This window comes from Myxocyprinus asiaticus, chromosome 36, assembly GCF_019703515.2.
Source record: "Myxocyprinus asiaticus isolate MX2 ecotype Aquarium Trade chromosome 36, UBuf_Myxa_2, whole genome shotgun sequence".
NCBI lineage: Eukaryota > Metazoa > Chordata > Actinopteri > Cypriniformes > Catostomidae > Myxocyprinus > Myxocyprinus asiaticus.
The window spans coordinates 32,896,443-32,911,281 of record NC_059379.1 but is presented as its reverse complement, the minus strand read 5'-3'; the positions used below and the strand labels follow the sequence as shown (position 1 = coordinate 32,911,281).

Genomic DNA, 14,839 nt, shown 5'->3' with positions numbered 1-14,839 from the left:
GTAGTTTAATGACCCCTGAGCTACACTTATCAAACTAAATCGATGAACAAACAACACAGCCTTAAATTACAAAGTCTTAAAACTAATACCCATTAAGCAAGTTTCTGCAACACATCAGATACAGCTTGTGCTTCAACTGCAGTATGTCAGCAGCAAACTATCCACAGGCAAACACAACAGCACCATACTTTACACAGTAAAAGTCTATATTAGGAGCATGGGTCTCCACACAGTGTACATGTCTCATATTTTCCATAAACACCCTGGAGCCCTTGGTTATAAGTGTCAACAGCCACAGCAGGGCAGACACACACACACACACACACACACACAAAAGTGTGCCTGGTGTGTAAAAAGCCACAAACTGGATGTTGTTTATTACACTGAAATGGATATCATAAGCTGTCAACCCAGTTTCTAATCAGTGTAATAAAACAATATGGATACTTATTCATCATTCAGACGTAACCCATTCTCTGTCATTGTATGAAAAACTAAATAAATAAAAATAAGATGCAATGAAAGCGAATGGTGACATTTTGTGTTAGAACAGAAGAAAGCATGCCATATGGGTTCCGAACAACATGAGTGCAAATAAATAAAGACCATTTTTAATGTTCATTCAAATCTGTAGCTGAACTCTTGGGACTGGAGCCCAGCTGCTTGCCTTGTGTTCCCAGTGACTTCTACAGCACATACACACACACACACACACACACACACACACACCTGAGAGACAGCCAATTACCTGGAGATCACCACAGCAAGTTCCAGTCTTTCCACCAGCTAATAAATGTCTCCTGCATAATCCTAATTGCATTTAGTCATTAGTCCTCCGAGACCACGCTTGCACTGAAACAACCTAGAAAAATACTCTGTTCTGTCAACCTACAAAACCAGATATTTAGACTTGTCTTCTGGATTAAGCATAAGGTTTATTTGATGCCATATCTAAATATAGCATTTCTATTTAAGACATAGGGGAGACCTAGGAAAGTTGTCACAAGGGCTACAAATGTCCAATATAACACAAATGTTTGTTTTCTCTTGCAGTGGTTTTGTATGTTGGTTGCAAACACCTAGTATAAAAGTGCATTAAAAACAGTGGTATGGATTAATGGTCAAGAATATAATGAAAGTAGATTTTAATCGAAAGGTGGAACAGTGTTCTTATGACAATGTTATTTATCACAAAGATCAGGTTGGGGCAAGTTGCCACATGTGTGTTATTTATTGTAATTTTAAATCATTTAATATTGACCATTTCTGTTTTTTTCAAAAAGTGGTTAGATTTTTAAATGTTTTTATTTTTGCTGTTTCGTGAATTGTTTCTGTTTGCTTTTGGCTAAAAAGCCTGTTTAGTGGCAAGCTCCCATTATGACAACTTACCCCATAAGGTCAACATGTGTTCATTGAAGCAACATGATCACACCAAGTCGGCAAGTTGTCTCCAAAAGCTCCAGTAGTGTGACGGGATGCGCGTCATGTCAGCAATGTAGGAGACTCGGGTTCGGATCCCGCATTAAAAATAAGAGGTAATCGTGTTCGCATAATCCGGGACGAGCGCTAGCAATGGCTGCATTTTCCCCTCTAACATTCTATTTTTGCTACACTTATGGTTAGGTTTAGTTTTGGGGTACAGTTTTATAAAATATGCATTCCTCTTCATTTATTACAGCCAGTACAACTAAAAAAACTTGCTTCACAACTCACTTTTGGCAACCCTCTGTGGATATTTCGTCACGGACATTCACACGTGCCCATACTTGCATGCGCCTAACAACACTTACCACTTCGGCCACTGGGGGCAGTGTTTCACATTTCTGTAAGCACAGATCGATTTTAGCTAAAGAAAAGTCAATCTACTGTTTCCAATTTCACTGTGAAATCAGTCTGACTGAACTGTATCCTTATTCCTGGGCAATAATGGTGAAAAACCAATAGGTTTTTGTAGCCGAGAAATTGAAATCAAAAACAAACTGAGAAATATTTCCTAGAAAAACAAAAGAATCTGTTACCAATCCCTATGCACTGACCAATCACTGATTTTTATAATGGACAACTTTTATTCACAACAGCCAAGCATAGTCCAGAAAGCCAGTGCCTTTCATTTCCAGTTACCTTGCTATGATCTCATTATCAAACTGAACTGTTCCATATCAGGAGAGAATGAGTGTCTCTGTACCATTTTATTTCCTCTTTTTTTTTTTTTTTTTTTTTTACCTCTAAATGCCTCAAAGTTGTACCATTGTAAATTATGTTTTGCTTCGATGCTAGGCTAACATTTGGCATTACCAGAGATCTGAACATCCTTTAAATTACTGCTATCATTCGATAACAACATAAAGCATGTTCACACCAATGTCATGGCATTATTTAATCACAACATGAAACCAACAGAATCAAAACATTACATTTCGCATGCATCAAAGCAAAGACAACAGTAAAGATCTACAGAGAGTTGCGATGATCAACAGATGATACACTGTATCCACTGGAATCGCTGCTCTCGTTAGAACGTAACACTGGAACGTTTGAATGCAAACGAGTACATTCAAACGCGCATCGCGAATATAACGGATACATTTATTATACACTGTATCATGCATACCTACCATGAGCGCTCCTCTGCAGTAACTCACAGAATGGATGTGCACTGATTTATCTTTGAGTAACTCACTCTGTAAGAGTCTCTGGTTACGCAGTTCATAGTTGAACGGACTGGAAATCTCAGTTTGTGAAGTTGATGGTTAATTGGTAACAAAAGTACGTAGACCTCCGATGGAGGTTTCTTGGGTTTGTCATCATCACGGGTGACTACATTCAAGGCGGGGCGAGACCTCATGTTTTGAGTGTGTGTAGGGGAGTGTACGGATATGGATGGCAAATAAACAAGTGGTGCCTCATTCATTTCACGGATAATGAACAGTTGTCTGCAGTTCAGTGAGAGACTTTACTGCCATATACTGTGTCCTCTAGTGTAGTGGTTTTGTCTGATTAAATGATAATAATTATTGATAATTATTTTATAGCTAGGACTGCTTTGTTTTGGTGTTATAATATAAAGACTAATATAAATATATAAAATCTGTACACGTGCCAGTTGCCTAACAAATTCAACACACGTATGGATGACGTACACTAAAAAATAAAAAATAATAATATATATATATATATATATATATATATATATATATATATATATATATATATATATATATATAGTGTATGTTAGCCTATTTTTAAAATTTACGCATTTCATTTTTATAACAAAATTCCATCAAATTAAATTGTGTAATTTTTAGCTAAATTAAAATTAATACAACTTTAATTATTTAAATTTTAACCTGTGTATTTCTTTTTTTAAATGATCATTTTTATTAACGATTATTAAATTCAATTTGATGTAATATTGTTATGAAATTTGAATGCGTAAATCTTAAAATTATTATTATTATTGTTATTATTATTTAATATATATATATATATATATATATATATATATATATATATATATATATATATATAATATATAATATACATAAATTGTATAATTGTACTGTATATATATATATATATATACATATATATATAGTATATATATATGTACATGTATATATATATATATGTATAAGTGTATATGCTCTGATCAATGTTATGTTCGTAAGTTGCTTTTAAAACATGCTTAATAAAATGTTATAAAACGCATAACATTTTATTTTTGGTCAGTTGCGCCGCCTATTGGTCAAGAATGAGAAGCACCCTCACGTAAAACAGAAAGAAAGAAAGAAAGAAAGAAAGAAAGAAAGAAACTAACACTAAGGAGTCTAGACTGCATATATATTGCCCAGCATCTCTTAATTTAATCATGTACGTATTGTAGAAATGATATGTCGCTGTGAAGACTCTGTACATGTTCAACACATACATTTTAACCATGTACAGTCGCATATCACCCATCACTATTCTTATTTGAGTATTGTTTTGTTACATGTTTTTAAATAACGTTCAAGTGGGATTTTTATTTATTTATTTATTATTATTATTTTTTTTGTTGTTGTTTTTTTTTTTTTTTAACAACATGCTGTCTATAGATCAGATTCAGGAGATCAGAAGTAGTTTTATTGGCATTACACGCATCAAAGTATTACATAAATATAATAATTACATATATAACATATTTAATATATACTCACAAATAAAGTAAAATAAAAACAAACTCAGCTCTCTATTTATGCTAGTAAAATTCACTGTTGTTAAGAGACTTTTATTTTGAAAATCGTGGCCATTTTTTTATTTTCGGTTCAGTTTACAGGAATGACCTGCTCATTGATAGGAACCACATGAATGTTTGTTTAAAAACATGGCTTTTCGGTGTCTCAAAGACAGTTATATGCAGGAGGTATGTGAACCTTTCAGACTTTATAAGATTTAAATGTATTTTAGAGCGATGTTTGGTGACCTAAATGAATGAGCAACTCTGCACTGTTCTCAATGACACTGTATCGATGTTACTGATTCAGTGATGTCTTATCTTTAGCGGGGTTTAGAAAGTGATTTCAGTTTTTCATTATAGTGTTTTTCATCTGCTTTTTGATTTGCGTTCACAACATTTCTTTACTTTGAAAAGACGAAATGGGTTGAGGTTTTAAAATATAATTAGCGTTCCTCTCATTCTGTTTCATTTAGTTTATTGCGGTGCTGTTGTGTTTTTATTTTTTGTATAGTTTTTATTTCTTTTTTAAAGCACTTTAAGCTACTACTTGAATGAAAGCATGTATATATATATTGTTATTAATATTAATATTTTAATTACTGTTATTTTTGGCTGTTCTGCGCTGTTGCATTTTATACATCTAAAACTGTATTAAATGTATTTTATTATTATTATTATTATTATTGTTGTTGTTGTTGCAATTATCATATGGCCTTATATTAATTAAGAGACTATATGACATATTTGTACTTCTAAAAAATTCATTCCTCACTCCACAGGACAATTTTTATTTTTTTAATTTTTTTAAGTGAACTGCAAAAAAATTATACAAATTATGAAAAACTCATCAAAAATGGAGAATTTACAGCATTTTCCCAATAGATACCCACGGTTTCCAACTGGGGTGTATAAAGGTATTGCAGGAGGTCCATCTGTGGAATAAACCTGTAAAAATGTATTTAGAAAAAAAAAAAAAGAATACCAAAAAATCTATATAATTTTAAATGTTCTAAACATTTCTTAAGTTACTGTTATTAATTACAATTATTTTGTTTTGTTAATATGAAAATAAAGCTTTTATATAGTTGGTGGTCCGCTGGGTCAGGAAATGTTGCTTGATCAACATACTTTTTTGGTCCTTTAGCAACATTCCTATCAAACAATTATCAGCCTTACCCTAACCATTATTTAATAAAGCTATAAATCAGTCAGGTTAAGTAATCAGTTAATTATAAGCATTGTCCTATAGCTGTGCCTGCTTGTCCAGTTAGCAGAATTCGTAAGTACCTTGACATTTTTAGTTTTGTGATCTACTGACAGCCATTATCTTATACATTATACATACATTTTAAAGGGGTCATGACATGCCTTTTTTTATTATCCTGATATGTTCCTCGAGGTTCATTTATAATATTAGTAAAGTGTTTTAGCACAAAAAAGAGTCATATATTTGTAAATCATGATCATTTTCCACCCTCATTCTGACCCTTTGTCAGAAACACTCAGTTTTGGTGCTGCTTCTCCTTTAAGACTTGACAGTAAACGCCCACTGTTCTGATTGGCTCGCTGCTCTTGACTGACCTGCTCTCTCCTTGCCATCTCACTGCTCACCACTACTGGGCAGGGCTATGGAAGTAAAAAGATAAAGTGGCCATTGATGTGTTGTTGTGGATGTGATCAGATGCAAATGTCTACCACATTGTGACATCACAGTGTGGAGGAAGTAGAGAACGAGTCATTTTGGCAGCTTGGTTTCAACAAATGCTCATTTTGAAGTGAGGAGGAAGTTTTGAGTTGTGAAATTCACAGTTTGTTTTTATAGTCCAATGACCTCTTATATGTCAAAAGATTAAGGACAATTTTATTCCTCATGTCATGACTCCTTTAAGCTAAATCCTTGATAATGAAGAAAATCATGTTATTTCTAATCTACCTTTTAACAGTTTGACACATCTGTCGTGTCTTGCATACCTGCGGAATTAAAACTAGAGAACAACGGGAAGAAAGAAAATGTGAAAGGTTTTAAAGTGAAACTAAAAGACACCATTCTGTTTCCAGAGGGAGGAGGACAGGTGAGTTTACCCACTTTAATCTAATGCCATGCAGGTAACTGGATACTACAAATCTCTTCTGTACTGTAATCTATTTTGTGTTGCATTGTTGTTGGATATGTTCTTCATTGTATGAGCTTGATCTGAGTTTGACCTGTCTTGTGTCACGTCCAGCCTGATGATCATGGGACGATCGGAGGTGTCTCTGTACTGCGTGTAATGAGACAGGGTCCTGAGGCAGTGCACTTCATCAGCACTGCTCTAGAGGAGGGACAGGAGGTCCACATCAAGCTGGACTGGGAGCGGCGGTTTGACCACATGCAGCAGCATTCAGGTGAGGTGCTGTTTGAACTTTGTTGTCACTTTATTTTAAGTAATAGTTCATCAAAAAAAAAAAAAAAAGAACATTTTGTCATTAATTACTCACCCTGGTGTCATTCTAAACCCATATGTTGTTGTTTTATTCTGTGAAACAAAAGAGATGTTAGGCAGGATGTCCAAGCTTCTCTTTAAGCTTCATACTAAGAAAGCACACAGAGAGCAGGTGCTGTCAAGCTCTGAAAATGAAAAAACAAAAACAAAACAGCGCCGTAAATTGCAAGTCTTTTGAAGCCAAATTTGGAGAAGGGTGAGTAAATTATGACAAAATTGTCATTTTTGGTTGAACTATTCCTTTAAATAATATTGTAGTTCAAAGTGATTTTATCATTGGCTTATTGTGTTTTTTATTTATTTTTTATGAAGGACAACACTTGATCACAGCTTTAGCTGATACAATGTTTGGATACAAAACTACCTCTTGGTAAGAGCACCTGTCCAGAATGGGATCTGCTGTACCTTTCTATCTTCTACCTAAACAATTCACAAGTTATTTGATTTTGAAATGCCAATCCATCATGCCTGGTTGTGAAATGATACAGGGAGTTGGGCCGTCAGCGTAGCAGTATAGAGCTGGACACAGCCACAGTGAAGCCTAGAGAGATGGAGGCTTTAGAGGCAGCAGTGAACGAGAAGATCCGTGCACACATTCCAGTCGCTGTTCACCTGCTGTCCATTGATGATCCTGCTGTAGAGAAGGTATGTGTGCTCCTTCAGAATTTTTTTATAATTGTTTTATTTTTTAATTTTTTATTGTGTTTTCTTACATAACACAGCAGAACTGTGTAGTCCAACTTCAACAGAACACCAAGTTTCCACAACACACATTATTTTACAAAGTATTCATGTGCATTTTTCATACAATCATAAGACTAGAATATACAGGTGCATCTCAATAAATTAGAATGTCGTGGAAAAGTTCATTTATTTCAGTAATTCAACTCAAATTGTGAAACTGGTGTATTAAATAAATTCAATGCACACAGACTGAAGTAATTTAAGTCTTTGGTTCTTTTAATTGTGATGATTTTGGCTCACATTTAACAAAAACCCACCAATTCACTATCTCAAAAAATTAGAATATGGTGACATGCCAATCAGCTAATCAACTCAAAACACCTGCAAAGGTTTCCTGAGCCTTCAAAATGGTCTCTCAGTTTGGTTCACTACGCTACACAATCATGGGGAAGACTGCTGATCTGACAGTTGTCCAGAAGACAATCATTGACACCCTTCACAAGGATGGTAAGCCACAAACATTCATTGCCAAAGAAGCTGGCTGTTCACAGAGTGCTGTATCGAAGCATGTTAACAAAGTTGAGTGGAAGGAAAAAGTGTGGAAGAAAAAGATGCACAACCAACCGAGAGAACCGCAGCCTTATGATTGTCAAGCAAAATCGATTCAAGAATTTGGGTGAACTTCACAAGGAATGGACTGAGGCTGGGGTCAAGGCATCAAGAGCCACCACACACAGACGTGTCAAGGAATTTGGCTACAGTTGTCGTATTCCTCTTGTTAAGCCACTCCTGAACCACAGACAATGTCAGAGGCATCTTACCTGGGCTAAGGAGAAGAAGAACTGGACTGTTGCCCAGTAGTCCAAAGTCCTCTTTTCAAATGAGAGCAAGTTTTGTATTTCATTTGGAAACCAAGGTCCTAGAGTCTGGAGGAAGGGTGGAGAAGCTCATAGCCCACGTTGCTTGAAGTCCAGTGTTAAGTTTCCACAGTCTGTGATGATTTGGGGTGCAATGTCATCTGCTGGTGTAGGTCCATTGTGTTTTTTGAGTCACTTCACCCGTTTACCAAGAAATTTTGGAGCACTTCATGCTTCCTTCTGCTGACCAGCTTTTTAAAGATGCTGATTTCATTTTCCAGCAGGATTTGGCACCTGCCCACACTGCCAAAAGCACCAAAAGTTGGTTAAATGACCATGGTGTTGGTGTGCTTGACTGGCCAGTAAACTCACCAGACCTGAAGTCCATAGAGAATCTATGGGGTATTGTCAAGAGGAAAATGAAAAACAAGAGACCAAAAAATGCAGATGAGCTGAAGGCCACTGTCAAAGAAACCTGGGCTTCCATACCACCTCAGCAGTGCCACAAACTGATCACCTCCATGCCACGCCGAATTGAGGCAGTAATTAAAGCAAAAGGAGCCCCTACCAAGTATTGAGTACATATACAGTAAATGAACATACTTTCCAGAAGGCCAACAATTCACTAAAAATGTTTTTTTTATTGGTCTTATGATATATTCTAATTTTTTGAGATAGTGAATTGGTGGGTTTTTGTTAAATGTGAGCCAAAATCATCACAATTAAAAGAACCAAAGACTTAAACTACTTCAGTCTGTGTGCATCGAATTTATTTATTACACGAGTTTCACAATTTGAGTTGAATTACTGAAATAAATGAACTTTTCCACGACATTCTAATTTATTGAGATGCACCTGTATACACACAGATACATACAGAAAAAAAGTTGAAATATTTTCAATATTTTTAGTTTATTTTTATTTATTTTATATTCAATATTTTTTATTTATTAAATTAATATAATAATTAACTCAACAAAAACATTAATAAAATGACTAGCATAGTGCCATGACAAACAAACAGACAGACAGAGAGAGAGAGAGAGAGAGAGTGAGCGACAGACAGACAGAGAGAGAGAGAGAGAGAGATAGAGATAGAGATAGATAGATGGATGGATGGATGGACGGAATCAAAATTCCCATCAATTTTATGTTACCTTCTTGACTGATAAATTAATGCAGTTGTTAACAATGTAGTGAAATTGTAAAGGTGAAACTTATATATCAGTAAATATTCAGCTTTCAAATAAAATGGCTGGAAAAAATGTGTTGACAAGCCAAACTTTTGGACCAGCAAACTTTTCTGATTCATGGAACCAGGTGAGAAGTCGTGGTCTTCCTGATGATCATGCTGGACCCATCAGGATCATTGACATTGAGGGTGTAGATGCCAACATGTGCTGTGGGACTCATGTGTCCAACCTCAGTCACCTGCAGGTCGGTACTTGTGTCCCAGTTTGCAACTACAATTTAGTTCAGCTGCCAATTTAACCTGTGGGCCGTGATCTTGGAATATTATTCAGAGCTGTTCTGCAGTGTACTCACTCAAACAAATCTGTGTTTACATGCTTCATAGGTTATTAAGATTCTGGGAACTGAAAAAGGAAAAAAGAATAAAACCAACCTGATTTTCTTAGTGGGCAACAGAGTGCTAAAGTATGCTGAGAAGAGTTACAACATTGAAAAATCTCTGACGTCCCTTCTTAAGTGAGTGTAGTTCACCTACTTCTAGAGTGAGGTGATATCCCTGTTTCTCCTCTAGTTTTACACTAACATTTGACTGTGTGATCTATCAGAACAGGGGCAGATGAACATGTCGATGCAGTGGACAAACTACAGAAGACGGTAAAACGTCTTCAGAAAGTAAGCTACTTCAAAACCAACTATAGAGACAAATGGCTTTTTTAGTAGCAGCAAACAAGGATTACTCTTTTACAGTACTTCAGCAATGATTCATTACCCTGTGTGTTCCTCTGGCAGTGTAATCTTATTATCCTGAGGGAAATGGCTGTTATGATTGCACAGAACTTCAAAAGCAAACCAGACAGAGGCAACTTCTTCAGCTTACACAAGTGTGTGCCTAACTTCTCCCATTACAGCCTTGAGTTTAATTTCATGAATGAAGAAAGATGTCTTTTAGCAAGAAATGGTCAAACAGTTTGGCATCTTGTCTTTTTTATTTTTTTTATTTTATTTTTTTTTATACAGCAAAGATGGTGATAATGAGTTCATGAACATCATTGCAAATGAAATCGGATTTCAGGTGAATTATATCACTGTATATCTGAGATTTAGTTTTTACTTTTAATTGTAAAATGCTTTCTCCTATCCCAGCTTATTTATAAAGCTGTTTTATGTGCTTTATGCCTTGTTTCTGTAGGACACAGTGATCTTCCTGACAGTGGGTGAGGAGAAGGGTGCAGGACTGTTCCTTCTTGCAGGCCCTGAGAATTTTGTAACTGAATTTGGACCTCGGTAAGACGAATGCTCATTTAGGTTTTTATTGCATAGTGGCAAAATTGGGATTTAGCCAAGAAGGAAATGTTGCTTGATCAACATACTTTTTTGGTCCTTTAACAACATTCCTATCAAACAATTATCAGCCTTACCCTAACCATTATTTAATAAAGCTATAAATCAGTCAGGTTAAGTAAATCAGTTAATTATAAGCATTGTCCTATAGCTGTGCCTGCTTGTCCAGTTAGCAGAATTCGTAAGTACCTTGAAATTTTTAGTTTTGTGATCTACTGACAGCCTTCTCAATGGATAATACAGCATTTTCTGTATAAAATACATGTTAATTTAATTTCCAAATTTGTGTACATCATTAATTGTTATCTCTCACAAACGCTCACACATACAGTATGGACACACCTACTTATTCTTTACTGTTTTGTGCATGTTAAAAGAAAGGCGTATTATGTATTTACTAAGAAGTGTTAGGGTGATTCTCACGAAACCTAAAAAAAATAAAATAAAAAAATAAAGAAAGAACAAAGCCCTGGTCCTATATTACTTCAAAAAAAAAAAAAAAAAAAAAAAATATTATTATATTTTGCATATAAAAAATAAATTCTATTTTTAGGGGTACTGAGGTTTTTTTTATGTTGTGACGTTATTTTCATGACCGTTTTACACATTTCCCCCTGCAATTCTCATTGCTGCAATGCAATAAAAGATGATTATTTTGAGTTTCTCATTACCGCAGTGCAAAAAATATGGTTTCCTCTTTACATGACCGAACAAACCTGTTACAATATTATTTAAAGTTTAAAGGATTTATACTTCATAGTAGTTCTCTTCAACTTTCATTTTCATTGATTTTAATTTTACATTAAAAAATAAAAATACTGTAATAAGAATCATCATTGAAAACAATGGGATCAGTAAAAGTAAAATGTCTGGATTTGTTATAGGCTAGTAATGAGAAACTGTGAAACTGTGCTTAAGTGTTTAATATCACAATGCAAAAAACTTAATGGTCCTAAATTTAGACTTTTTTTCTAAATTTCTCCTTGTTTTATTGATTTGGGGTTAAATATGACCAGGATGTTTTCTCGACATGTTTCGTGAGAATTCCCTATAAACAAAACTAATATTATATCTTCTTCCAATTAGCCACCCTTTGTTAAGTTTAAAGCTCTGCACACTCTGGGAATTCTCTCAACCATCTTCAAGAGGTGCATCCTGTGATGCTTTTTACAGTATTTATGGAGCTCCCATGCAATGTTGTTCCAGGATCAACAAAGATGTTTATCCAGGAGCATGTCCAAACAATCCAGCCACACTGTTTGCCTTTGCTGTCTTATGTTGCTTCTGCTGAGATTAAGTGCACCACTGCTTGTTAAGAGAAAATGATACTGTATGCAACCATTCAGTGTATTGATTCCCCCCCACCCACCTCATGCAAATGCAGCATTATATAGTCTCATGATACTTTCAGTAGGTGGCACTCCTCTGAAACAAATGGTCCTTGGTTTTTGTCCTCATTTTTAGGGTCTCAGAGCTGCTCAAGGGTAAAGGAGCTGGAAAGGCAGGACGTTACCAGGGTAAAGCCAACAGTCTGGCGAAGAGAGCAGAAGCAGAGGTGTTGCTGCAGGAGCACAGCTGCAAACTCACCGCAGGAGAGGAGTAAAGAACTGACCTGATACTTCCAACACAGATTGACACACACAGTTGCAGTGAGACTGCTGAGCAAATGGTCGAGTGATGATCCAGACTCAAGCAGACAATGATTAAATTGTGATTCCATTCCACAGTGCTTGAAGCCTGATAACTACAATGATCAGAGATAACATTACTTGAACGGTGGACTCTGTAGAGTTAAATAAGTGTATGAGAGAATTCATGTAGTTTAATTGGAAAGGAAAAAGATATTTGTAAGGCTAATCATTACAAGAGATTATAAATTGATTTATTGCTGTATGTATGAGTTGAACATAATTCATGTGTGTTTTGTCTGTGGATTGTACTTTGTGTCTAAGCAGATAAGGCATAGGACAACCAAAAATGAGAATTCTGTCAAACTCAGATTATTTTTTATTATTATAATTCCTCAAATAAAAGGATGTTTGGCAGTACAAATCATCGTGCGCTTTCATTGAACAGAAAACTGGCTCGGATATTCTGCAAACAACATGAGCACAAACGGAAGTCGGCATGTTATTTCCGAGAGTTCCGGTACCCTGATTGGCCTCATTATGCTGACTCACCGATGAGTATCTTCTCCTATCAGACATTTTTGCATCAGCCCAAGTGTTTACCTTGCCCTGTCAAGTCAGCAGCATGGGAGACCTGGGTTCAGATCCCGCACTGAAACCAAGAAGTAATTGCGTTCATATAATCATTGACTAGCGAGATTTGGAGGTTGCATTTTTCCCCTCTAACACTAAATTTTTACTCCACTGATTGTTAGGTTTGGGTTGGGGGGGTAGAGTTTAATAAATATACAGTCCTCTTCACTGTATTACAGCCTGTACAGCTGAAAACAACTCGCTTCACAACTCGCTTTTGGCGCCACTCTGTGGATATTACACATGGAAAGTGGAGCTCGCACGTGCCCATACGCCCGACAACACTTAACACTTTGGCCAATGGGGGTAGTGTTTCACATTTTGGTAAGAACAGACCAATTTTAGCAAAAGAAAAGTGAACCTACTATTTCTGACTTCACTGTCAGATCAGTCTGCTGCAAAACATATTTTGGGTTTCACAGACTAAATTAAATCATACAGGTTTGGAATAATATGAGGGTGAATAAACAAAGAATTTTCATTTTTGGGTGAAGTATTCTGCCAAGGTAGTTTTAGGTTTTAGGCCAATTGCATTATATTGGTCTCAGGGATTGCTTTTAATTTTGTTTTACTGGTCTCTGTTCTATGTATTTTATTTAGAAAATTACTGAAAGTTTCATTTTTTTTTAATTATTTTTCTAAGTGCATCACTTCAGGTTTCTAAATGTCTGATTTACTCCTTTACTTCTCTGATTTAATACCCTGCTATACCATAAAACTTGTACTATTAAAATAATATTTTATTGCATTTTTTTTTTTTTTTTTTTTTTGCATAATTGATTTAAGGACAAATATTTTCTGTGAGATGCTTCAGTTTATCAAATTTACAGTATATATATGTTCATTGGAGATGTTTTTGTGAGATGTTTAACCCTTAGAGACCCAGCAAAATTGCAATGTTTGTTTACAGCAGTTAAACAAAACCCATTTTTATAAAAATAAAATAAAATAAAAAAACTACACATAACAGTAACCGATACCCTGAACAGTATCACAACAACAATGTTGGGATAAAAAAATAAATAAAAATTAACCGCTTGCTAAAGTCACACAATCACCCCAAAACAATACAAATATTTGTTTTTAAAAATCAAGATTTGTTCCTAAACCACATTCAAAGATGAAAAAAAAAATATATACAGGTGCATCTCAATAAATTAGAATGTCGTGGAAAAGTTCATTTATTTCAGTAATTCAACTCAAATTGTGAAATTCGTGTATTAAATAAATTCAGTGCACACAGACTGAAGTAGTTTAAGTCTTTGGTTCTTTTAATTGTGATGATTTTAGCTCACATTTAACAAAAACCCACCAATTCACTATCTCAAAAAATTAGAATATTTTGACATGCCAATCAGCTAATCAACAACTCAAAACACCTGCAAAGGTTTCCTGAGCCTTCAAAATGGTCTCTCAGTTTGGTTCACTAGGCTACACAATCATGGGGAAGACTGCTGATCTGACAGTTGTCCAGAAGACAATCATTGACACCCTTCACAAGGAGGGTAAGCCACAAACATTCATTGCCAAAGAGCTGGCTGTTCACAGAGTGCTGTATCCAAGCATGTTAACAGAAAGTTGAGTGGAAGGAAAAAGTGTGGAAGAAAAAGATGCACAACCAACCGAGAGAACCGCAGCCTTATGAGGATTGTCAAGCAAAATCGATTCAAGAATTTGGGTGAACTTCACAAGGAATGGACTAAGGCTGGGGTCAAGGCATCAAGAGCCACCACACACAGACGTGTCAAGGAATTTGGCTACAGTTGTCGTATTCCTCTTGTTAAGCCACTCCTGAACCACAGACAA

At 35.4% G+C, this 14,839-nt stretch overlaps 3 protein-coding genes across 5 annotated transcripts in view; 2 read left to right on the top strand and 1 right to left on the bottom strand.

Annotated features, from left to right (window-relative positions):
- Window positions 1–2,808, bottom strand: part of sgms1b (sphingomyelin synthase 1b) — a 72,889-nt gene extending 70,081 nt beyond the window's left edge. The window contains exon 1 of one of the 2 annotated variants that reach the window (XM_051673757.1): window positions 2,612–2,808. The gene's annotated coding sequence lies outside the window, so the exon portion shown is untranslated. The remainder of the gene's footprint in view (window positions 1–2,611) is intronic. The other variant, XM_051673754.1, reaches the window with a different exon arrangement.
- Window positions 1–14,839, top strand: part of a1cf (apobec1 complementation factor) — a 259,844-nt gene that overhangs the window by 111,370 nt on the left and 133,635 nt on the right. The gene's annotated exons all lie outside the window — the stretch shown is intronic.
- On the top strand, window positions 4,288–13,781 carry aarsd1 (alanyl-tRNA synthetase domain containing 1). Its single transcript, XM_051673761.1, has 12 exons — window positions 4,288–4,402; window positions 6,160–6,288; window positions 6,442–6,601; window positions 7,012–7,069; window positions 7,188–7,344; window positions 9,561–9,677; window positions 9,817–9,947; window positions 10,037–10,103; window positions 10,221–10,312; window positions 10,449–10,503; window positions 10,621–10,715; window positions 12,237–13,781. The coding sequence occupies exons 1-12, from the start codon at window positions 4,364–4,366 to the stop codon at window positions 12,373–12,375; spliced, it is 1,239 nt and encodes a 412-aa protein (XP_051529721.1). The 5' UTR covers window positions 4,288–4,363; the 3' UTR covers window positions 12,376–13,781.